General features: G+C 39.5%; 1 protein-coding gene across 1 annotated transcript in view; it reads left to right on the forward strand.

The window, feature by feature from the left end:
* Nucleotides 1-24,195, forward strand: part of PKHD1 (PKHD1 ciliary IPT domain containing fibrocystin/polyductin) — a 451,815-nt gene that overhangs the window by 54,730 nt on the left and 372,890 nt on the right. The window contains exons 27-32 of the mRNA XM_021691934.1: nt 4,923-5,053; nt 7,013-7,148; nt 11,427-11,622; nt 12,332-12,399; nt 13,804-15,411; nt 17,662-17,805. Of these exons, the coding sequence (XP_021547609.1) occupies nt 4,923-5,053; nt 7,013-7,148; nt 11,427-11,622; nt 12,332-12,399; nt 13,804-15,411; nt 17,662-17,805 (2,283 nt within the window). The remainder of the gene's footprint in view (nt 1-4,922; nt 5,054-7,012; nt 7,149-11,426; nt 11,623-12,331; nt 12,400-13,803; nt 15,412-17,661; nt 17,806-24,195) is intronic.

Below are 24,195 nucleotides of genomic sequence, written 5' to 3' on the forward strand. Positions count from 1 at the left end.
AGTTTTTCTTGTGATTTATTTCTAGTTTCGTAGTGTTGTGGTCAGAAAAGATGCATGGTATGACTTCGATCTTTTTGGATTTATTGAGATTTGTTTTATGGCCTATTGTGTGATATATTCTGGAGAATGTTCCATATGCACTTGAAAAGAATGTGTATTCTGCTGTTTTAGGATGGAATGTTCTGAATATGTCCATTAGATCCATATGGTCCCATATGTCCTCCAAAGACACTGCTTCCTCATTGATTTTCTAGATGATCTGTCCATTGACATAAGTGAGCTATTAAAATCCCCTACTGTTACTGTATTAGTATCTATTATTTCCTTTATGATTGTTATTAACTGTTTATGTATTTGGGTGTTCCTATGTTGGGTGCATAAATAATTACAATTGTTATATCTTGTTGGATTTTTCCCTTTATTATTATATAGTATCCTTCTTTGTCTCTTGTTACAGTTTTTCTCTTAAAGTCTATTTTTCCTGATATAAATATTGCTACCCTGGCTTTCTTTTGACATCCATTTGCATGGAAAATGTTTCTGTATCTCCTCACTTTCAATCTATATGGGTCTTTAGATCTTAAATGAGTCTCTTGTAGGCAACATATAGATGGGTCTTAACTTTTTTATTCATTCTGTCACCCTATGTATTTTGATTGGAGCATTTAGTTCATTTACATTCAAGTAATTATTGATAAGTATGTATTTATTGCCTTTTTGTTACTTGTTTTGTGGTTGTTTTTATAGATCTTCTCTAATCCTTTTTTCTCTTGCTTATCTCTCTCATGGCTTGTGCAGCACGGTTTGTGGATTTTAATTTTGGTGAAGTCTAGTTTGTCCTATTCTTGTTGGTACTTATGCTTTGGTGTCATATCTAAGAAATAATGGCCTAATCCAATGTCACTAGGATTTATGCATATTTTTTTCCCGAGAGTTTTATAGTTTTAGCTTTTGCATTTAGGTATTTCATTTATTTTAATTTTTGCTTATGGTGTGAGGTAGGGGTCTGTCTTAATTTTCTAGGGCTGCTTATCCAGGTACCAGAAACTGGACGGCTTAAACAACAGAAATTTATCGTCTCACAGTTCTGGAGGCCAGAAGTCAAGGATCAAGGTGTCGACCAAGTTGATTCCTTCTGAACCAGCCTATGAAGGAGAATCTGTTTTGTGCCTCTCCCTTAGCCTCCGGTGGTTTGCTGGCAATCTTTGGTGTTCCTTGGCTGGGGGAAACATCACCCTGATCTCCTCTTTCATCTTCACTTGGTGTTCTCCCTGTATCTTTTCTGTGTCCACATTATTCCTTTTTATGAGGATATTAGTCATATTGGATTGGGGCCCACACTCCAGCATGACTTCATCTTGTCTTAACTGATTACAGCTGCAATGACCCTCTTCCCAAATTAGGTCACCTTTTGAGGTATTGGCAGGTAGGACTTCAAAATATGAATTTTGGGGGAAACATTTCAGCCTAAAACAGTGTCCAACTTCATTCTTTTGTATGTGGATATGCAGTTGTTCCATTTTGTATGTATGTGAAAAAAATAGTAGTATAACATCTTAGAAGTGGAATTGCTGAGTCAAGAGGTTATGTAGATTTAAAATTTTGATAATACCAAAATATTCTCTTTAGAGGTTTTATAGTTTATTGTCTGTGTAGCAATATATATGACTATATACTTACCACATCTTACTTTTTGTTAGATGTGGTATGTTACCAAACTTTTTGATATTTGCTTATTTTATGGAAGAAAAATAACATTTCATTGTAGCTTTACTTCGCATTGACTTTGCTAAGAGAGAAATTAAGTATCTTTTCATAAGTTTAAGAAGCATTGTATTTTCTTTTCAGTCACCTGTCCATCTCCTTAGCCCACTTTATTTCAATTGGATTATTTTTCTTTCTTATTGATTTTAAGAGCTTTTTAAAAAAATATATATTGTGGATGTAAGCCCTTTATATGCTTGTCTACTTGTTTACTATTTTTGTAATTCATTTTTTTATTATTAACATATAATGTATTATTTGTTTCAGAGGTACAGGTCTGTAATTCATCAGTCTTACACAACACATAGCGCTCACCACAACACATACCCTCCCCAATGTCCATCACCTAGCAACCTCATCCCCCCACCCTCTCCCCTCTAGCAACCCTGGAGTTTCCTGAGATTAAGAGTCTCTTATGGTTTGTCTCCCTTTCTGGTTTTGTCTTGTTTCATTTTTTCCTCTCTTCCCCTATGATCCTCTGCCTTGTTTCACAAATTCCACATATCAGTGAGATCATATGATAATTGTCTTTTTCAGATTGACTTCTTTCTCTTAGCATAATACCCTCTAGTTCCATCCACATCGTTGCAAATGGCAAGATTTCATTTTTTGATGGCCAAGTAATATTCCTGTGTGTGTGTGTGTGTGTGTGTGTGTGTGTGTGTGTGTGTATCTCACATCTTTATCCATTCATCTGTCGATGGACATCTGCGCTCTTTCCATAGTTTGGCTATTGTGGACACTGTTACTATAAACATTGGGGTGCAGGTGCCCCTTTGGATCACTACATTTGTATCTTTGGGGTAAATATCCAGTAGTGCAATTGCTGGGTTGTAGGGTAGCTCTATTTTCAACTCTGAGGAACCTTCCTACTGTTTTCCAGAGTGGCTGCACCAGCTTGCATTCCCACCAATAGTGTAGGAGGGTTCCCCTTTCTCTGCATCCTTGCCAACATTTGTCATTTCCTGACTTGTTAATTTTAGCCATTCTGACTGGTGTGAGGTGTATCTTGTGGTTTTGATTTGCATTTCCCTGATGCCAAGTGATGTTGAGCACTTTTTCATGTGTCTGTTGGCCATTTGGATGTCTTCTTTGCAGAAATATCTGTTCATGTCTTCTGCCCATTTCTTGATTGGATTATTTGTTCTTTGGGTGTTGAGTTTGATAAGTTCCTTATAGATTTTGGATACTAGCCCTTTCTCTGATATGTCATTTGCAAATATCTTCTCCCATTCTGTCGGTTGTCTTTTGGTTTTGTTGACTGTTTCTTTTGCTATGCAAAAGCTTTTTATCTTAATGAAATCCCAATAGTTCATTTTTGCCTTTGTTTCCCTTACCTTTGGCGATGCGTCTATGCAGTAAGTGTATCAATCTTTCTTTTATGGCTTTGGGATTTGTTAAATACTTAGAATGGGCTTTGCCTCTCTGAAATTATATAAAAATAAGTTTTCCCATATTGCCTTCTCTTTCTTTTAATGTTTTCTTTTTTTTTTAATAAAAGTTTAAATATTTGATCACTTTGGAATTTATTTTGGTTAGGATGTGAGGTAGGAGATCAGATTTAATTTTTTCAATACTATTCACTTATTTTACTTATTAGAAAATTCATCTATTTTTCACTTATATGAAATGCCACATTTATCATTTCCTATAGCCTCTTACTTTTCTGGGTTTATTTCTAAACTTCCTATTCTGTTTCAATGATATATCTGAATGTGCATGTTTTATTATTGCATTTTTTACATTTTAATTATAGTAGTTTTATAAAATATTTTAATGTCTGGCAGAAGACCCCTTTGCTCTTATTTTTCAAATTTTGTATTGTCTATTGCTATTATTTAATTTTAAAATCAGCTTGTCTAAGTTAAATAAAAAAATCCTCTTTGTATTTTTATTGGGATTGTATTGATGCCTCAGTTTATTTTGAAAGATATGCTACCTTCATGAGGTTCACTTTTTCTACCCATTTATTTTAGGATTTTTAAATTTAAGTTTTAATCCATCTATTAAGTTCCACAGTAGCATTTCAAAGGTTTCTTCAAATTCTTCATGTTCTTGAATATTTCTTGTCAACAATGTTTTCAGATATTGTATCTTTTGTGTTACTATTGTAAATTGGCTCTTTTCTTCAATTTTATTCTCTATCTCTGAATCTTCAGGGCAAGTTCATATATTTAACTTCAGGGTATAATTCCATGCAGTCACATTCTCCTGAAAGGCGTTTATCAGGTTGGATAAGTTCTGCTGTCTCACCCTAACATGCTTGGGGAAGATAACCTTGTTCCTGCATCCACTTCCCACTCTCAAGGTGTATGTGTTTCCCTATTTGGTGGCCTGCCTTCCTCTCTTGTATCCCCTTCTGGGGAGATGGCAGACTGGAATCATTGCCCTCAGGAATAATAAATGAGCTTTCTATTCGTTAGCTTGATCAAGTGCTGGTCCTCCAAAAGTGTGGCATAATATCACTATGATTGGTGCCATGTCTCTTCATACTGATGTCTACAGCAAGGAGACAGAAGTATCTGTGTTTGTTCTTCAGTGGTTAGTACAGAAATCCTGATGGTGGTGGAAGGTGATGTCAGTCACCTCTACAGCATCGTGGAGACTAGAACCTGGTATTTGTGGTATCAAATCATGAAGCTGGAAGGGCTAAGGCTGTCATTTAAAGATGAGGGAGTGAGAACCAGTGAACTCAGGGTCAATGTTACAAATGATCTGCTTTAAGTGGCATAGTGATCTGTGGCCCTGACTTTGGGCCCCAGCACTTTGTACCATGATGCTCTCTTATACTTGATATCTCAGAAGGAGAATAAGTTCTATAGGATTGGCAGGGATGATATTTAAAACTCTAGGGCAGGAAGAGTTTTCAGAGACCATCTACTTTACTTCCCTGACTCTTGGCAGCATTTATCTATGTTTTATTTTTAAATATCTCCAGGATGTGTTACTCCTTCTCCCTGCCTTCTACTTACCATTTCTCCCTGTTTATATAGTAGTTTATATATTTAGCATCAGTCTTTTTCTGCAGTTTGAGCAGGACTTGTGTTTTGACTAAGGAGCTTCATATTTTAATTTCATTTTCTCTCTCTTGTGGACAAATAATTTTTGTCTACCTGTATGGCTCTTCATTGCATCTGAAAATGCTTGATTTATTGCAGGAGGGCTCTGGGCCACCATCCAAGGCTCTGGTTTGGAAGATGTGAGCCTGGTGTTATTTGGATCTCGGTCTTGTGCCATCAACATCACCACAAGCAGTTCACGAAGAATTCAATGCAAAGTTCCCCCCAGAGTAAGTGGAATCTCCTCTCAGGTGGGTGGCCATTATTAACATGTAGTGTAAGGGTTTTCACGCATCTTTTTTAGAACTTAATTAACCAACATGACCTTTTCATCATGAGAGTATGCTAATATTGTTGATATTGCCTATCTTGCAATAAAGTGGGAGGCTGACTCCACCAGTGGGGCTTGCAATTAACATCAGTTAATTTCTTTTAAAAGAACACAATCAGGCAGTCCCAGTTCATACTCTCAGTGAATAATAATGCCACAGAATAAATGAATTTATCTAGTGCATATTCTGGGTATTGATTTGCAAAACTTACATATATTATCATCTCATTTCTCTCTTAAGCAAGCAACAATAACTTAGTTTTCACTAGCACTTTTGTTTTCTGGCATGGATATAAATGGTGGGACTTAGAAACTTCTAGAATGTCTGGTTCCTATAAAATGTCTTCCTAATTATTCCCTTATGCTTCTTTTTTCCTTTAAAAACAAGTCCCTGAGCTTTCCCTTTCTTCTTCAGTTAGTACTATCTCATAGCCTACCAGGAGATTTGAGTCCACATTCTTCCCTGGTTCTGTTGGTGAGAGTCATGCTCACAGTGGAAGTTGAACTATCTATTCCCAGTTCAGTGTCATCAACATTCTCAACACATTCATGACCCTGAAGGATGACTGTTTATTGAACAGATAAAGACCCCTGGAAGAGAAATTTCAGAATCATCTTTGATCTCTGGCCCTACATTTTTATCTTATCTAGTTATTCAAATATTGTGAAATGTTCATATTTACATATAAACTGTATGGAATTCCAATATATAGTTGTACAGTAACTTGTTTAACTCTTCCCTATTATTGGACATTAAGATAATTTTCAAAATATCCTATTTTAAACAACAGAAATTGGGTCATCCCACTACATTTTGGAGCATATTTATTTTTCTCAGGATAAATGAATCTAAAGCTTTTGATATGTAGTATCCTGTTATCTGAAATTTCTTTTGGTAAAATTTGCATGGTTCAGATTTCTTTTGCTAGAGAGAATAAGCATTAAAAAACAAACTTTAAATTTTGATCCAAGTAATACATGCAAAGATTAAAAGGAAAATAGTAGAACAATCCTGCTCTCTTACCTCTTTGCACCCTTCTTCAAGTTCCCTTTTTTGAAACAACTACTTTTAATTTTTTGAATATAGTTACAGTAGCATTTCCTTGTTAAATCAATAAACTATGTTTACATTATTACAACTATTTTAATGATGTGGGCAGAATCAGGTAATATATTTTTTATTTTATAGTTTTCTTTCTTAGAGATTCTAATTCTTTTTCCTAATATGTTTTCCTCATCATAAAAATCCTCTACCTTAAAAAAATTTCATCACATCAATTACTCTTTTTCCTTGAAGCTGTCTGTTCTCCTGCTTCAATCTAACTTGGTGTTTTCTTGGTTTATTCTACAGATTTCATCCTAGCACTTCCCTTGATTGCTCTCTTGGGTAGATTCACTGTCTTTCGGAGTTCATATCTTCTTTTTTGGCTGTTGTTTATGTTATGAGACCATAGCATAAAGAAACATCCTAGGAAAGAATATGTGGGAGGGAAGTTTTCTGAGTATTTCCATGTCTGAAAATATTATTACACCTGATGGATAGTTTAGCTAAGTATAGATATGTTTGAAATTGCCATTTTTTTGCAGAACCAACTGGTGTGTTAATTGCAAATCATTCTTATTTACTCTTTAATCAGTTGGATGCCACACTTGCCTATTCTAAGTAATTGTCACTGTGTGTATGTTTGAGTGTGTGAGAAAGAGAAAGAGAGAGAGAGTGTGAGTGAGAGACTTGAAAGTAGCAATATACTTTAAAAAAATAATTTTCTTGAAATTAACCTTTTAAACTAATTCTATATGGACTTCTCTCAAGTCAGTCTTATTTACAGAGGTTTGATTTTAAAAACTGATTTTTCAGGGGAAAGATGGACCCATTGTGAATTTGACTGTGGTTACAGGGAACCATTCTGCAGTTCTTCCTATGGCATTTACATATGTCTCCTCTTTAAATCCAGTGATCATGTCCCTGAGCAGAAACAGGAGCAACATAGCAGGTAAAATACATGATACTGCAACATCTTTTTATTTTTAGACCATTGATCCTATAAAGAAGGGAAACAATGGTCTCTTAATTATATCAAACATAGCATTATATTTTGAATGGAAATTATTTTTTCTGGAAACTGGAACACTGCTATTTTCATTTTAGCCATCACTGAGTAAATCTCCTTATATCTATTTTTTTCCTCTATAAAATTGGGACCATTTCTATCATGAAAATGACATGAGAATTCAAAGGTAACAATTCAATATATACTTATTGAGCACCTGCTATATGCTAATGATAGCACAGACATGTAATAGACTTTAATCCCTGCCATTAATTTATAAGATTATTATTTTAAATTTATAGGTTAAGAAACTAAGGAACAGGGAACTGAAATAACTTATCTAAGATGTTAGCTTTAGTAAGTAACAGAGCTGTGATTTGAACCCAAGCAGTCTGGTTGCAGATTCTAAGCAGTTAACCATTCATACTTTGCTGTAAAATACCATTTTTTTGGCGTCAAGTTCTATTGCAGTGGCTATTTGATATGCTTAGAGAATAAGGTGTTCTGATTAACCAAGAATTCTTATTCCTTGAGACATACTATGTATAAAAAGAAGGAATTTTTTAGCATAGAACTACCTGAAACAATTTAATCTTTCATTGATAACTCAGATGATATGATAGGATGAGCTTATAACAATTTATTATTATGTCATACCATATCGATTTAGAAAAGTACCAGGTAACATGCCTTTCTGGTTAACTGAATGCCAGATAAGAGAGAGTTTATGGCAGCCATATCTAAGGATTTATTATAAAAGGCCAACACATTTCCCAAAGAAAAAACTTGGACTCAATTTTTCTGGTACTATTTTCATTTTCCATTGCTCAAGAGCACATAAATAAAGGGACGTGTCCTTTAGCCTCTCAATATTGTTCAGCTCAGTTAGTGCAGAAGAAGGATTTGATGCCTCAGGCGACCAAAGTGTGTAAAATTCCTTAGTGGTATAGAGTCTTCCCAACAAAATAGGAAAGAAAGGAGGGAGTTCTGTGTTCTATTCAGATTCCAAGATTTTGGCTTTTAATACAATTTCCTATCTATGATGAAAAGAATTAGAACATTACATCAGTGTCTCAGAGACATCTAGGATTAGCTTGACAATAGAACAAGAACCCAAGGAGTTCATGTTATTGATATTTACAACATGATGCATGATTTGCAGAATTTCCACTTGCATTTAAATCTTCCTACAGGCAGAATAAAGAAGAACATGTTATAAAATCCCCAAAGAGTGGAAGCCTACTGGGAAAGTCTCGTTTGATAGTTGGAATGCTATAAATCTCCCCAGGAGATGATGATGTTGATGATGAGTGAAGCCAAGATGAAATTGAAGAAAGAGAGGAAGAGGGACAGGAGAGGGGGAGGATGAACCTAATGTGCAGAACCATGCATGTGGTTTTTGTGGTTAGGCAGTACTGGATCTGAATGAATCCAAACTCAGCCACTCCTTGGGCAAGATAGTTGAATTCCTTTATCTTTAGTGTCTCTACCTGCTAGGTGGGAATAATTCTTTCAAGGTTACTGTGAAAATTGGAGGTAAACTAGGTAAAAGTAATTAAATCTAGGAACCAGCATGGAGTAAGTACTCAACAAATGCTTTGTGGAGTGAATGGCATCATTCTGCCAGATGCTGAGTGTTATATAGATAAGCCAAAGATGTCCTGTGTATATTGGCCCTATGTTGTTTACTACTTGACAGCAGGCGGGGACCCATTTGCTCAAAAACATGCCAATGTCAAACTCAAATTTTTACATAACCAATTATTTAAAATATAAGCCCCCCCAATAAAACCCCAGATTTTTAGCCTTTTAGAGCCTGCCATTTTGTATACCCTGCAAAACTGTATCCAACCTCTGTTAGTGATAGATAAGATAAAGTTGGGGGCTATAAAATACTCTAAGCCACTGGTGCCCTTTGGAGGTCTCCAAGCCAGAGACTACTGCTAAGTGACATCATCTAAACACATAGCCCCCTATCCCTCGTCCCGGGGAGTTCCCTTGCCTTCCTACCCTTCTGGGTGGTGGTCTCCTAATGTTGCCTGTGGAAGGTCTCATGCTGTGAGATTTTGGTAGCCATGCAAACCTGTCAAAGCACCACCCATATAAAACTCATTTTTTTGTGCTCCTGCCACCTCATTGTCATGTCTTTTTTCTTGTTCAACCCTGAAATCCTTCAAAGTCAATACACTGAGGTTTCAGACTTCACAGTAGAAATGAAGTTGGGAAGGCATGAAGAAGTAAAGAGGGTGTGGAGCAAGAAATAAAATGAAGTTGATGGAGGGCTTTTGAATGAGGTACTGTACCAGAGACTGTCCTAGGATGTCTAACTTAATCCTTACAGTAAGGTGGGCTTACCATCTTACTGATGAAAAATCCAAGGCTTTGAGAGCCCAAAGTAAGTCATCCAGACTTACACAGATAGGAAAATGACAGAGCAAGGATTTGAACCTAGAGTCAGTCTTCCCAAACCCCACAACCCCTTGTGTTTGACTTTTCTCTTTCAAGTAGCCTCTTCTCCTCCTCACCTGATGGACTGTGCTATTCTGTAGATGCCAACTCTGTAGTTCTCAAACGTTAGCAGCTAAAGGAGTTTTAGAGATGCATTAGCCTGAGCTGAGTCTCTATGAGACACAGGAGAGGTACATGTATTTATTTCCACTCTTGCCATTGCATGCTTGATTTCTGGCTCTTGTTGAGACTCCGTTGTCTGAAGACTGGATTTCTCCTCCCCTATCTCTCCGATTAACTTAATTGACTGGAAGAAAGCTTCAATCACATCCTTTTCTTGCTTAGAAACCATTGGAGGGCTCTGCTATCTACTGAATTAGGTAAAAACTCCTTAGGATTTCTTTCTTGGTCTTCAGCCATATACCCACCATCAACTTGACCTAGTCCCATAGAGTCCCTGACTATGCACATATATCTGGTCTTCCAGAAAGTCACCCAATTCTCTTTCCTTCTCTCCAAGCCACTGGATGGTTAAATGAGAAAGTGCTACAAAAGACTTTGGGTAAAACTGTGAAGTTTTTAGAATTGAATTGTAAACCCCCTATTGTTTATCACTTCCTCTTGGGACTTATTTTTCAAATAGAATTTCAAGCACCATCTTGTCCATGAGGTCTTTCTTGATGTTCAGAATGCTGGTGTGGTTTGAACAAACCCACTACTTGATTTTCACCTTGTACAGCGTGTCTTGTACTGAAGCTATTTTAACACCTATTTTACTAACTTTGAAGTCTCTTTGAAGGCAAGGTCTGTGTTTAACTTATTTTTATTCCCTTTGTGGCATCTTCTTGGTACTCAGTAACTATTTAAGGTAAAAAGAATTGAATTAAAGTGTCGATAGCATACATGGCATTTTAGTAAAGTTGCTAATTAAACTAAAAAGGCATTGAAATGTAAGAGATGACTGGGCTTAGGCCTTGATATTTCCCTTAAGTAGCTATTAAACGTTGGCTGCTGGACCTTACTTTCCTCAAAAGCTGAATGCCAACGCTCCTAATTGCTCTGTCTATGTCATGAGGACAGCGTGAAGACGAAATGGGATGCCATGTGTGAAAGTGGTCGGCGTGCTCTGTGGTACTGCACTCCTACACAGCATTATTAAGGGGTTCAATGTACACAAAGTATAGCTTTAGACTTCTATTAGCAGCAAAGAGGAAGTTAAAGAAAAGGACTTGGGGGGTTAAGTGTCCAACTCTTGGTTTTGGCTCAGGTCATGATCTCAGGATCCTGGGATCGAGCCCCGCACTGGGCTCCGTACTCAGTGGGGAGTCTGTTTGAGGGTTCTCTCTCTCCCTCTGCCTCTCCCCCCACTCATGCACATGCATGCACGCTCTCTCTCTCAAAAATAAATAAATCTTTAAAAAAAAGACTTGGGGTGCTGGGTGCTGGTTGTGAAGACCATCAGCCCCCCAAACTACTTCTCGATTTATCTTTGCATCTTGATTTGCTTTTGCATGGAGTTAAATTAGTGCCTCTGGAGTACAATAGTCCTGACAATTTTGCTTTTTATGCCTTGAGATTGTAGGCAGTGGCTCAATTATTCTGAGAGTTATTAGAAGTTTCATGAAAAAAATTCGACTGGCATTGAAATGTTCAGTTACAGTGGTATGCACAGGGCTGATCATGTATTTAATCCTGAAAGATAAGTTTAGATTGCGTAAGTGGTTGAGGTCACAAACCCACATTGCAGAGGCTAATGGATTCTTTTCAACGCAGGAGGCGAGACCCTTTTCATCAGAATGGCACTTCTGGTAAACTACACCGATTTGGATGTGGAAGTTCACGTTCAGGACACTGTGGCTCCAGCTCACGTGCAAATGCCTCAGGGCCTAGAGGTGGTGCTGCCCCCACTGCCCGCTGGCCTCCATAGGCTCTCAGTCTCCATCAATGGGGTCAGCATTCGCTCACGAGGGTGAGGTGGATGCTTGCCATTCATTTTAGGTCTCTTTCATGGTCTAGTGATTCAGTTGAAGAATTCTGGCTTTGACTTAGGCCTTCACTTTCCCCCCTTCTTCTGAAGTTAGGCGATAAACACATGAGAATCATACAATTTGAAGACATCTTAGAGACCCTCCTGGACAATTCACTCTAAAGACCCATCCAAAGGCAATGTTTGGCTTATTAGTTGGGGAAGAGAAACTTTCTGGAACTAGGATGTCATGGCTTTTGGTTATGGTGGGGGTGCGGTGAGCATTTATATGTGTTGGGGGTATATTCTGTGCTTTAATTAGAGTCTGTGACTAAATAAGACCTTTAATAAGATTGTGTCTGGGGCTTTGAATAAATGGCTTACAATTGTTGCCCAAGCTGTGCTCAGATCCTCTTTGCCCCAAAGTCCCTCTGCCTAGTATTTCTCCAGAAGTTCCCTCTCCTCATTCCAGAAAGTTAGCTAAACTATATGGGGCTGATGCCACCACATGATACTGGCCCAGGAAAATATCCCACACATTTTCTCCCCACTGTGTCCTTTCTTTTCTGTGAGGCAGTGCCATTCACACCTGCTCTCCATCACTGTTCCCTGTGTGTTCTTCTCTCCCCAATACCAATGTCTCTCTGTCTTGTTCCTTCCTTTCTCTCTTTCTGACTCAGTTATTTTATAACAATCTCCCCATTCTCCGCAGGGTTGATCTTCACATCCAGTACATCACAGAAGTTTTCAGCATTGAACCTTGCTGTGGGTCCCTTCTGGGTGAGTGGTTCTCATATCATTTATTCAGCAGGTCTGCTCACTGGATATTCGGGTTGTGTTCCTGGATTTGAACCAGTGAGACCAGAGATGGGACATCAGGGAGAGGAGCTTTCCTTGTGCTCTGGGAATTGAGGGGTGTACTTTGAAGGGTGTGGAAACCAGTGAGCCCCAGTGAGCTCAGGAAATTGACAAATTTTTATGACAAGATGTGCCTGGTTTTGTTTGTCTGATGAGAAGAGGCTGAAACACCCAATGGATAGCACATCTCTAGAGGATATTAGAAAAACAAGGGAAGAGCATCCTATGTTATCCTTTTAGATACTGGAGGTGCAAGGAGAGAAGGAATGAGTCTGGTGTCTTCACTTTCCTCTGGGGGTGCAGATGAAGGACCCAGAAGGAGTTAGAAACACAAATGTTAATATGGGAGATATAAGGACAAGACAAAAATCTGGAAAACTATTCATTTTTAGAAAAAAATTGAAAGCTCTATATCTCCATGTGAATAATCATTGTGATAGTGTATGTAATAGCACTTTATCCTTTTTGAGTATAGTAAAATCCTTTTTAAGGTTGCTTGCCTAGACTGCAAGTTTGGTCATGATACGAGGTACCTTGCTCCAACCCCTGTTCTGAAGATGGAGCTTGCTCGTCCCTCAGCTAGAGAGACAAAATCTAGGAATATAGTAGCAGGATCACAAGCATGTTTCAATATTTCAATGGCTCTTGAGATGTCTCAAAACACACACATGCACACACACGGAGGTATGCCTACATGATATATGGACTATTGGACTATCACATAGAATAATATAGAAGATAAGTATAAGACTTCAACAAGTTGGATTTTTTTTATCAGTGTATAAGTTGAATATATACAGAACCATCTACATATACTCTACATCATAAAATATAGAATAATAGGGAATAATATGTGAGATCATATGGCAAATGACAAGAAGACTAAGGAATTTGATTTTCCATTAACATAGACATTATACATATACTGTCTACATAATAATTATATAAAATATTATTACAGATTAACATGCCAGATAACATAGCAGTGACAAGAACACTTCCAGAAATAAGATTTTTCATTAGTGTCTACATTGACTAAAGTGGCTTCTAGGATCTATAAATATACTTGAAAATTTTGTCTGAAGTATTATAAACATCCTTCCCCTATATAACAATTTACATTGTTTTACTATTACGTGAATTTCAGCCCATCTAACTCCTGCCAAAATGATCACAAATTTAACATTGATGGGGTGAGATGAAGTTGCTGAGGTTTTGCTAACAGCCCACCTTCCATTTAAATTGCGCTGGGGTTTGCGCAGGTGCTGTGAGTTCCTAGTTCTGAATATCAGCTTTTAAGTTTTGTTTTCGATGTTCATGCTTTAGGTGGAACCATCCTCAGCATCTCGGGAGTAGGATTCAGCAGGGACTGCGCTCTGGTTTGGGTGCTTGTGGGTAATCGGACCTGTGACATCGTGAACTCAACAGACACGATCATCTGGTGTGAGACCCCGCCCACTGCCCTGCTGCCTGATGCAGCCGTTCCTGCTGTCCCAGCCCCGGTGGAGGTCTGGGCTGGCAGTGTGTCCTCTGCCCGAGGACCCTTACCCAGCCTGGTGGGGAAGGGCTTTACCTTCATGTATGAAGCGGCAACAACACCAGTGGTCACTGCTGTGCGAGGAGAAATGACCAGTAGCAGCCTGAAACTCTCCGTGGAAGGAAATAATCTCCCCAACTCAGTGATCCTTCTGGGGGTCTTAAACTGTGATCTGGAGGCACAGTCTTTAAGGAGCAACATGAGCCTGTCTGGGTGCTCTTTTCCTCTTCACAGTTTGGAGGCGGGCATCTATCCTCTCCAAGTACGTCAAAAGCAGATGGGGTTTGCTAACATGTCTGCAGTGTCCCAACAATTTGTGATAACACCCCAGATAATGGCCATCTTGCCGACCCATGGATCTGCTTGTGGCGGGACTGTACTCACAGTGAGGGGGCTGGCTCTCAACTCTAGGAAGAGGTCAGTTCGGGTGGACCTTTCAGGTCCATTTACTTGTGTGATTTTGAGCTTGGCGGACCAGACAGTCCTCTGCCAGATTAACAGAGTGGGTGACCACTTGCCTGATGCTTCCTTCACCCTGAACATCACAGTCCTGGTCAATGGGCTACTCGGTGAGTGTCAGGGCAATTGCACTCTTTTCTTGCAGGAAGAGACAACTCCCATCGTGGACTCCTTGACCACTAACATCAGTGGGTCCCTGACCATGGTGCTGATTAGGGGTCAGAAGTTAGACATCACAGCAGATGAGCCAATGGTGTTTGTAGATAATCACCTTCCCTGTGTTGTAACTTTCTTGAATGCAAGCCATGTGGCATGCTGGATAAGTGACTTGACCCCAGGACTCCACTATGTATCTGTTTTTCATACAAGAATTGGATATGCTTGTTTTGGCAATGTTTCCAGACACTTCTACATTTTGCCTCAAGTGTCTCATTCTTTCCCCAAGAATTTCAGCATCCATGGCGGAGGCCTCTTGACCATGGAGGGTGCAGCTCTGCGAGGAGAGAACAGCACACTAGTCTTTGTTGGCCGGCAGGCCTGCCTGACAGTGAGCATCAGCTCCGAGCTCATCCAGTGCGTTGTTCCTGCAGGAAACGGCTCTGTGGGCCTGGTCATCGAGGTAGATGGACTTTCATACCAGATGGGAATCATTGGTTACAGCAGTGCCTTCACCCCCCAGTTACTCTCTATTTCTCAGACTGATAATGTCTTAACCTTTGTGGTGGCCCGGGTCTCAGGAGCTGAGAACGTTGACATTTTTCTTGGGATGTCACCCTGTGCGGGTGTCTCTGGCAACCACACGGTTCTCCAGTGTGTGGTCAGATCCCTTCCTGCTGGGGAGTACCCAGTCAGAGGGTACGACCGCATGAGGGGCTGGGCCTCATCCGTCCTGGTCTTCACATCCACAGTCACCATTTCGGCAGTGACTGAGAACTTTGGTAAGTCAAGCAAATAAGACAGACCTCTTTTTTTATGTAAATGAATTAATAGCTACTGTTACCATTCTAAAAGGTAGGAAATCAACCGCAGTCTGAAAGACAGAAGGAGAGAGAAGCCTGATTGGCCTCCTACAGTCCACGTTACCTCCTAAAACTTGTCTTTGGCATGCCCCCTGTATGAGGCTTTGTTTTTTTTTTTAATCAAGGAATATGTGCAGATCCCGGAAGTGTGATTTTATTTTAATTTGATTTCTTAACGTGATTTAATTTGTGTCTTCCATGATTCCACCTGGAGGGGCTCATAATTTGATCATGTAAGTAGTACATAGGTGCCGTCACCTCTTTCTTAGACCTCTCTGCCAGCGGAATTATTTAAAACTTATTAAATATCATTAACTTTTATCATTTTGGAATTATTTCACAGATGAATCCACACCCCAGCACTAAGAGGTCAGCTGCATAGTATGATTGCATTGGTTGAACTGTTTTCTCCTTCTACTATTTTTTTTAAAGATTTTATTTATTTATTTGTCAGAGAGAGAGACAGCAAGAGAGGGAACACAAGCAGGGGGAGAGGGAGAGGGAGAAGCAAGCTTCCCGTGGAGCAGGGAGCCTGATGTGGGGCTCGATCCCAGGACCCTGGGATCATGACCTGGGCCGAAGGCAGATGCTTAATGACTGAGCCACCCGGGCGCCCCTGTTTTCTCCTTTTAGATAGATATACTGAAATTTGCCTTGCCTTTTTTTCCAGTGATGGCTTTGGTTTCTGTTCAGGTAAAGCCCTACTGCACTTGAGACCACTCAAATTTGACTGTGATGCAGAAAGTACATGGAAATTAAGGGAGCTGAATCTTTTTTTTTTTTTAAAGATTTTTATTTATTATTATTTATTTATTAGAGAGCGAGCGAGAGAGAAACAGCATGAGAGAGGAGAGGGTCAGAGGGAGAAGCAGGCTCCCCTCTGAGCCGGGAGCCCGATGTGGGATTCGATCCCAGGACCCTGGGATCATGACCTGAGCCGAAGGCAGTCGCTTAACCAACTGAGCCACCCAGGCGCCCAAGGGAGCTGAATCTTAACACTGATGAAGTGCTAGCCAAGTCAATTCTTAGAACAAATTTCTCTGGCCTCGGCTGGGTGGAATGCTATAGGCATTGGGATTTTGGTCCTTTGGGTGTGTTAGTAATTTAGTGGGGTACATTTCTATGGATAAAGGGGTTTGGGCTGGATGATCCCTAGGTCCCCTTCCTTCTACGATTCCATGATTTTTATGATGAGAGAGCAGGGCTATGAAATGCACCCTAAGAAAAGTGTTCTTCTTGGGTTTGTCAGGTGGGTGTAAGAACCACCGAGACTTGACCTGAGGGCAGTAGACACTGGAACTCTATCTCAGTGTGGACTAGAGGTTGCCACATCTCTGAGAGTCCAGGTGACATTTACTTTTTTTGGTTCTCAGACTGAAGCAAAACATGATGTTTGTTTAGAATTGTTATACTTTTACCCATCAGGGATGGGTGCTGTCCTGTGTTGCTGGTAGAAGTGTAAACTGGTACAACATTCTTTTGGAGAGAAATTTGGCAATATCCATCAAATCTAAAACCTTACTTTTCCTTTGGCCTAGAAATCCCACTTCTAACAGTTTGCAACAGTTTTATGCAAATAAATGTACAATTCCTCGGCACCATTAATTATAGTGAGAGAGGAGAAATAAGAAAAGAACCAGTATGGAGCCCAATGCGGGGCTCGAACTCACGACTGTGAGATCAAGACCTGAGCTGAGATCAGGAGTCAGATGCTTAACTGACTGAGCCACCCAGGCGCCCCTAGAAAAAATTTCTTTGTATAAAAATATAGATGCTTAAAAAATTCTGGAAGGATTCACAAGAAACCAAACGTGGCTACCTCTATGGAGTGAGCTAGGTGGTTTAGTGGAACTTTTACTTTCGTTGTATACTCTTTGGTATAAAAAAATTAAGAATGATAAATAAGTGTTACTTTTCTATATAAAAATCATTACATTTTTATAGATTGTTGAATATGATTGGAATCTGACAGAACAAGGACTCCAGTCTCTGGAGGCCAGAGCTTAGTGGGAAGATGCTAAGGATACTGGAACATAAAGCCAGTTGTGTAGATTCTGGAGGGCAGAAAAAGAATGAGGGGGCAGCAAGAAAGCATGGATCTGAATTTTGAGTTAAGTAGAGAAAGAGAGATTTGCGTTTGTAATCATGAACTTATATTTTGTTTTGAAGGCTGCCTGGGTGGAAGGCTTGTGCATGTGTTTGGAGCAGGATTTTCTCCAGGGAACATCTCAGCTGCTGTGTGTGGTGCTCCCTGCCAGGTCTTGGCTAATGCTACAGTGTCAGCCTTCAGCTGCTTGGTCCTGCCCCTGGATGGTCTGTACGAATCCACATATTTTTTTAAGGGTGTACATAAAAATGATATTCTTTGGTTAACTGCATTTTTGTGATCAATGCTGTATTGACACCCAATTTTTCTATGTGTTCTTGGGAAGAGGATTTCTCTATTCCCCATCTAAAATGTTAGATGGGACTGCCTCTTAAAATGGTTCAGAATAACTTTTGTCATATTAATGGCAATGCAAAATTATCACCCGTGTTCTTGATGGTTGTCGTATGATGATGGAGAAAGTAATTGTGAGTTCTGAATATTAGTTTTAATGACAGCCTTAGACATCATGGAGTAAACAATCTCTTGGTCTTGTTCTGAGGTGGAATTGTTGAGAACATCTGCTTATTGGAGGTACTAGTGTAGGGATTAGATCAGCGGGCTGGATATCTCTTGCGTATTTCCCTGGTGCACTCAGTTCTGGAATTCTTTTTTTTTTTTTTTTTTAAGATTTTATTTATTTATTTGAGAGCGAGAATGAGAGAGAGAGAGAGAGCATGAGAGGGGGAGGGTCAGAGGGAGAAGCAGACTCCCTGCCGAGCAGGGAGCCCGATGCGGGACTCGTTCCCGGGACTCCAGGATCATGACCTGAGCCGAAGGCAGTCGCTTAACCAACTGAGCCACCCAGGCGCCCCCTGGAATTCTTATCATAGGCAAAAGAGCCAACATGAACACCGTCCTCTTATTCTGTAATGCCCAGGTAGTTACCCAGTAGATCACCGTGATCTCTCATTGCTTTAAGCATCACAGCTGTCATGTAAATTGGGGTACAAGAAGCTGTGTCTTTGTTAGAGAGAAAGGTACAAAGTTTTGATAGTCCCATGATGGGGCTTTCTAGTAGTGGGTAATTACCCACTGAGCTTCAGAAAAAAAGTCAAAGGGAAGAAATTGCCATTATCACTAGAGGACCAGCTTAGCCAGCTGATTAACTTGTTTGCATAATCATAGATTTTGTACCTATGTGCTTAGAAACCACTTGTACACATGCTTTCAGAATAATGCTTTAAATTATATTCCTAACTTCTGTTTGCAACTTGAATGTGGGTGAAAGATTTACAAAGTGATCAAAGCATCACTTTATCTGAGCTTAGACAAAAATTCCACCATGGGTAATTGGTGATGGCAGTTGACATTTGATTGTCTTAGCCAAGAAGGGGAAGGAGGTGGAAGGGGGAGGGAGGGAGGGAGAGTGAGAGAGAGAGAGAGAAATGATCCTTGTTTAAAATACAAACTAGAAATGGAATTTCCTATTATTATCATATGTATAAGCAGAGCATCATAGAAGAGAGATCTATTCCACGGAAGATTCCACAATAGGAAACTTAAAGTGGAAGAGTTAGGTTTAAGCTTCTTCCCTTCTCCACTCTCCCTCTTGGGCATAGACCAGTGCTGGCACAGTGCATGTGTCAGATTGATGCTTAATGAAGGAATGAATGAATTGGGAAATTGTGCAAACAGAAAACCAAGACTCCATATTTCTAGTTTCCAATATTTAACTAATACTGCTACAGTCTTTTTAAAAGGCTGTCACACATACACAGCTTAAGTTAATTAACTTTTGAAAACTCTTTGGTATTATGTCAGGACACAGTTTTGATTAGAAGTACAAAATAAAAATCATTGAGGTTTTTGGGACAGGTAAATTGTGATATTGGAAGGTTGATAACTCATAGACAAAGAGGTATAGAAATTGTTATATCTTAAAAGGTTCGATTTAAGTTTAGAAGAGTACTTCTCAAAATGCCTTTATTTATTTATTTATTTTATTATTATGTTCAATTACCCAACATATAATACATCATTAGTTTTTTTTAAAATTTTATTTTATTATGTTATGTTAATCACCATACATTACATCATTAGTTTTCCATGTAGTGTTCCATGATTCATTGTTTGTGTATAACATCCAGTGCTCCATTCAGTACGTGCCCTCTTTAATACCCATCACCAGACTAACCCATCCTCCCACCCCCCGCCCCTCTAGAACCCTCAGTTTGTTTCTCAGAGTCCATGGTCTCTCATGGTTTGTCTCTCCCTTCGATTCCCCACCTTCATTTTTCCCTTCCTATGATCTTCTTCTTCTTCTTTTTTTTTTTTAACATATAATGTATTATTTGTTTCAGAGGTACAGGTCTGTGATTCATCAGTCTTACAGTATTCACAATGCTCACCATAGCACATACCCTCCCCAATGTCTATCACCCAGCCACCCCATCCCTCCCACCCCACCCCCCACTCCAGCAACCCTCAGTTTGTTTCCTGAGATTAAGAATTCCTCATATCAATGAGATCATATGGTACGTGTCTTTCTCTGATTGACTTATTTCGCTTAGCATAATACCCTCTAGTTCCAACCATGTCATTGCAAATGGCAAGATTTTGTTTTTTTGATGGCTGCATAATATTCCATTGTATATATATATATATATATATATATATATATATATATATATATATATATATATATATATACCACATCTTCTTTATCCATTCATCTGTTGATGGACGTCTTGGTTCTTGGCTATTGTGGACATTGCTGCTATAAACGTTGGGGTGCACGTACCCCTTCAGATCACTACATTTGTATCTTTGGGGTAAATACCCAGTGGTGCATGCAATTGCTGGGTCATACGGTAGCTCTATTTTCAACTTTTTGAGGAACCTCCATACTGTTTTCCAGAGTGGCTGCACCAGCTTGCATTCCCATCAACAGTGTAGGAGGGGCTCCCCTTTCTCTGCATCCTCACCAACATCTGTCGTTTCCTGACTTGTTAATTTTAGCCATTCTGACTGGTGTGAGGTGGTATCTCATGGAGGTTTTGACTTGGATTTCCCTGATGCCGAGTGATGTTGAGTACTGTTTCGTGTGTCTGTTGGCCATTTGGATGTCTTCTTTGTTTGTTTGTTTTTGAAGATTTTATTTATTTATTTATTTGAGAGAGAGAATGAGAGAGAGAGAGAGCATGAGAGGGGGGAGGGTCAGAGGGAGAAGCAAACTCCCTGCTGAGCAAGGAGCCCGATGTGGGACTCCATCCCGGGACTCCAGGATCATGACCTGAGCCGAAGGCAGTCGCTTAACCAACTGAGCCACCCAGGTGCCCCTGGATGTCTTCTTTGGAAAAATGTCTGTTCATGTCTTCTGCCCATTTCTTGATTGGATTATTTGTCCTTCGGGTGTTGAGTTTGATAAGTTCTTTATAGATTTTGGATACTAGCCCTTTCTCTGATATGTCATTTGCAAATATCTTCTCCCATTCTGTCGGTTGTCTTTTGGTATTGTTGACTGTTTCCTTTGCTGTGCAAAAGCTTTTTATCAAAATGCCTTGATTTTTAAAGAAGGAAAGAAGCTGGAAGCTGTAACTCTGACCTTTGCCACGAGGTGTCACCAAACACCCACTGATTGTGCAAGAGCAGTTCATTCACTTGGGAAATGGATAATTGGACTTACTTTCCTCTTTCATAAAAAAAGAAAAAGTCTTTTTAAAGACTTTTAATTACGGTGTCTAAAAATGGAAAGGAACTGATGAAAGCCAACTCTATTGGTTTCTTACTTCAGACCCAGGACGGTATTCACGGATTCTGTCAACTTCCTGAGTTGGATAAAACATTTTGAATTTGTTCGTGTATTTTTTTTTTTTTCTAGAAAGTTGGTCTGTAATGGACATCAAATGATCAAACAGAATGTGTCTCACAAATTGTTAGAAATTACTAATAATTCCCCTACTTTCAGATAGGACTGCATATAACCAATTTAGTTAAGAATCTGTTATATTTTAAAAGGTTTTTGAAGAGGACTATTTCACAGCAGCAACATTCAGCCGTGTTCCTCAGTTGCCATTGTCAGAGCAATCCATCCTTTTACTTAACTGATGCTCCCCACGCTCCTTTTTTCAAACTTACTCAGCCTTTCAGAATGCTGACTAATCTCAGTCCTTCTAACACAGTGGTTCTCAAGGGTATTATTACTGAGAATTACATTATTATTGAGAATATCATATTATTTTTTAAAAGATTTATTTATTTATTTTAGAAAGACAGAGAGGAAGAGAGGGAGAGAGGGCAAGGTAGAGGGAGAGAAAGTCTCAAGCAGACTCCATGCTGAGCGCGGACCCTGATGTGGGGCCCATTCCCAGGACTCTGAGATCATAACCTGAGCTGAAACCAAGAGTCGGCCGCTCAACAGCCTGAGCCCCCCAGGCGTCCAGAGAATATCATATTAATGTTGTTGCTGGAGCATCAGCATCAGCACCTGTGAGTTTGTTAAAAATGCAAATTTTGGGGCAACCTAATGAATCAGAAACTTTCCACTAACTGAACATTTTGGCATTTCTCTTCCGAGCCCTCTCTGAATTCCTACCTTTTTTTCCCCCTAATTTGAAGTCTCCAACTACACAGCTCCTCTGTGTAAGCCAGTTCTGGCCCCATCAGGGAGCCTCAGAAGATTGCCTGCCTTGAATCTGGCACCGGATTGGTTTTTACAACCACGTCGCTGTCTTGCTGGTTTATAATCTTACTGTTACCTACGATTATTCCGAGGATGTTTTTTTTTTTTTTTCCTTCTTTTTTTTTTTTCCCCTGACGTGCTTGTGCACAGCTGGACATTCCTCATCTGGTATTTACACGAGTTTTCTTATTTTTTTTCCTGTGGTTTACGGCCTTCCTATTTTCATTCGGTTTTTTGTTTATTTCTGTAATTTCTCTAATTTACCAAGGTCACTTTGAATTCTGACCCACGCTCTGAGTTTTATTCCGTGGTGTGATTTTGCACACTAAGGATGGTGGTGTTTCTCATTCCAGGCTGTGGATGAGGGCCTAGAACTCCAGCCTCCCTAATTATTATTTTGCTTTTCCCCTGCCTGGGTGCTGCTCATGTGTTTTCTTTCATCAGGGGGGTAGGGGCGATAAAGGTGGAGCTCTGAGGAAGTGCTTTTGCTGCTTTTGGTGTCATCTGTATTTACCTCTCTCCCCTGCTTGCGCTTCTAACCAAAGAAGGATTCTACTCTTTCATATGATGGGTTGCCAAAACATCTTGTTCACTGAAATGAAAGTACTTTGTATTTTTTAAAAAATCAGCAAAATCTTTGATGTTCATGTTTCTTGCATTTATACCTTGAGTTAGACGGCGTGACTTCTTCATGGGAACTTTAATTTTTCCATAAGGCATGAAAAGCTGCAGTGATTAAGGTCACACAATTCGATTTCGTGGCAGAATCTTGGATTCTGACACCCAGCCCTGGGTACTTTTCAGAGTCCACCTTGTCAATTTGCATCCACCTCATCACCCATAATGAGTTCATTATTTTATAGGGGTTGAGCCTATATTTGCCCTAGGGCTTACTAACTGGAAAGTCCATTCGTTTTGTCTATCCACCCAAGAGTCCTACTGTCAGCCATCTTAATTGCTGTGAATTCATCCTGAACACATTCACTGAGAACCTACTATGTGTCAGGGGCTTTGGAATGTACCAGCAACTATAATACTATTTGGATGTGATTGAACAATTATAAACCTTCTCACATGTGCTTGTCTCCTGTGCCCTTTGATGCATGCAGTACTGTGATGTAGGTAGGGCAGCTTGGGTTCAAGCCCACAGGCCTTGGTAGTATTTGTTCCATACTTGCATTGACGGCTTAGCTGCAGAGGTAGAAGGCTGGAGAGATTTTTCTTTCTTTTTCTTTTTTGCTTTATTAAGGTTTTCAAACAGAGCTGCTCCCCAGCCATCTCATGTAGAGACTTGTTAATCTTCCTCTTGAAGGTTATTGCCAGTCTGCCTTGTTGATGCTTTTTACACTGTGTCTCATGACTGAGAAAGAAGTGGCCTAAGGGTCAAAGGGCTTCAAATAATTGCTTTTCTTCTTCATAAAAGGTTAATAGTTAAAATTATATAAAAATCAAGGACTTCGGTTAATCAAGAGATCCCATCAAGAGAATGAAAGGCTCTCCAAGAACCTGGAGAAGGTATGAGTAACCATATAACCTTCTAGGATTAGTACCCAAAATATATAAAGAGCACAAAGCAATAAGAAAAAGACAAACGTTCCAGTATAAAAAAGGGCAAATGACAGAAAGAGGAATTTCACAGAAGAGGAAATATGAGTTCTGACATATAAAAAGTTGTTTGACCTAAAAAGGAATGATGCAAATGCAATTAAGGTTGGAATGGGATGCCATTGTGTTTGTCCTGGACTGGCCAAAATTAAGAGTCTGATAATCCCAAGTGCTGACGGTTATGTGGAGTAATGGAAACTCATGACTGTAGTTGGTAGGCTATAGTAAAATGGCACAAACACTTTGAAAATAATATGGCACTACCTTGCAAAGTTGACCTAGTACTATCCTATGAACAAGTAATTTTCTTTAAGGCATATACCATAGA

This window comes from Neomonachus schauinslandi, chromosome 8, assembly GCF_002201575.2.
Source record: "Neomonachus schauinslandi chromosome 8, ASM220157v2, whole genome shotgun sequence".
Classification (NCBI taxonomy): Eukaryota; Metazoa; Chordata; class Mammalia; order Carnivora; family Phocidae; genus Neomonachus; species Neomonachus schauinslandi.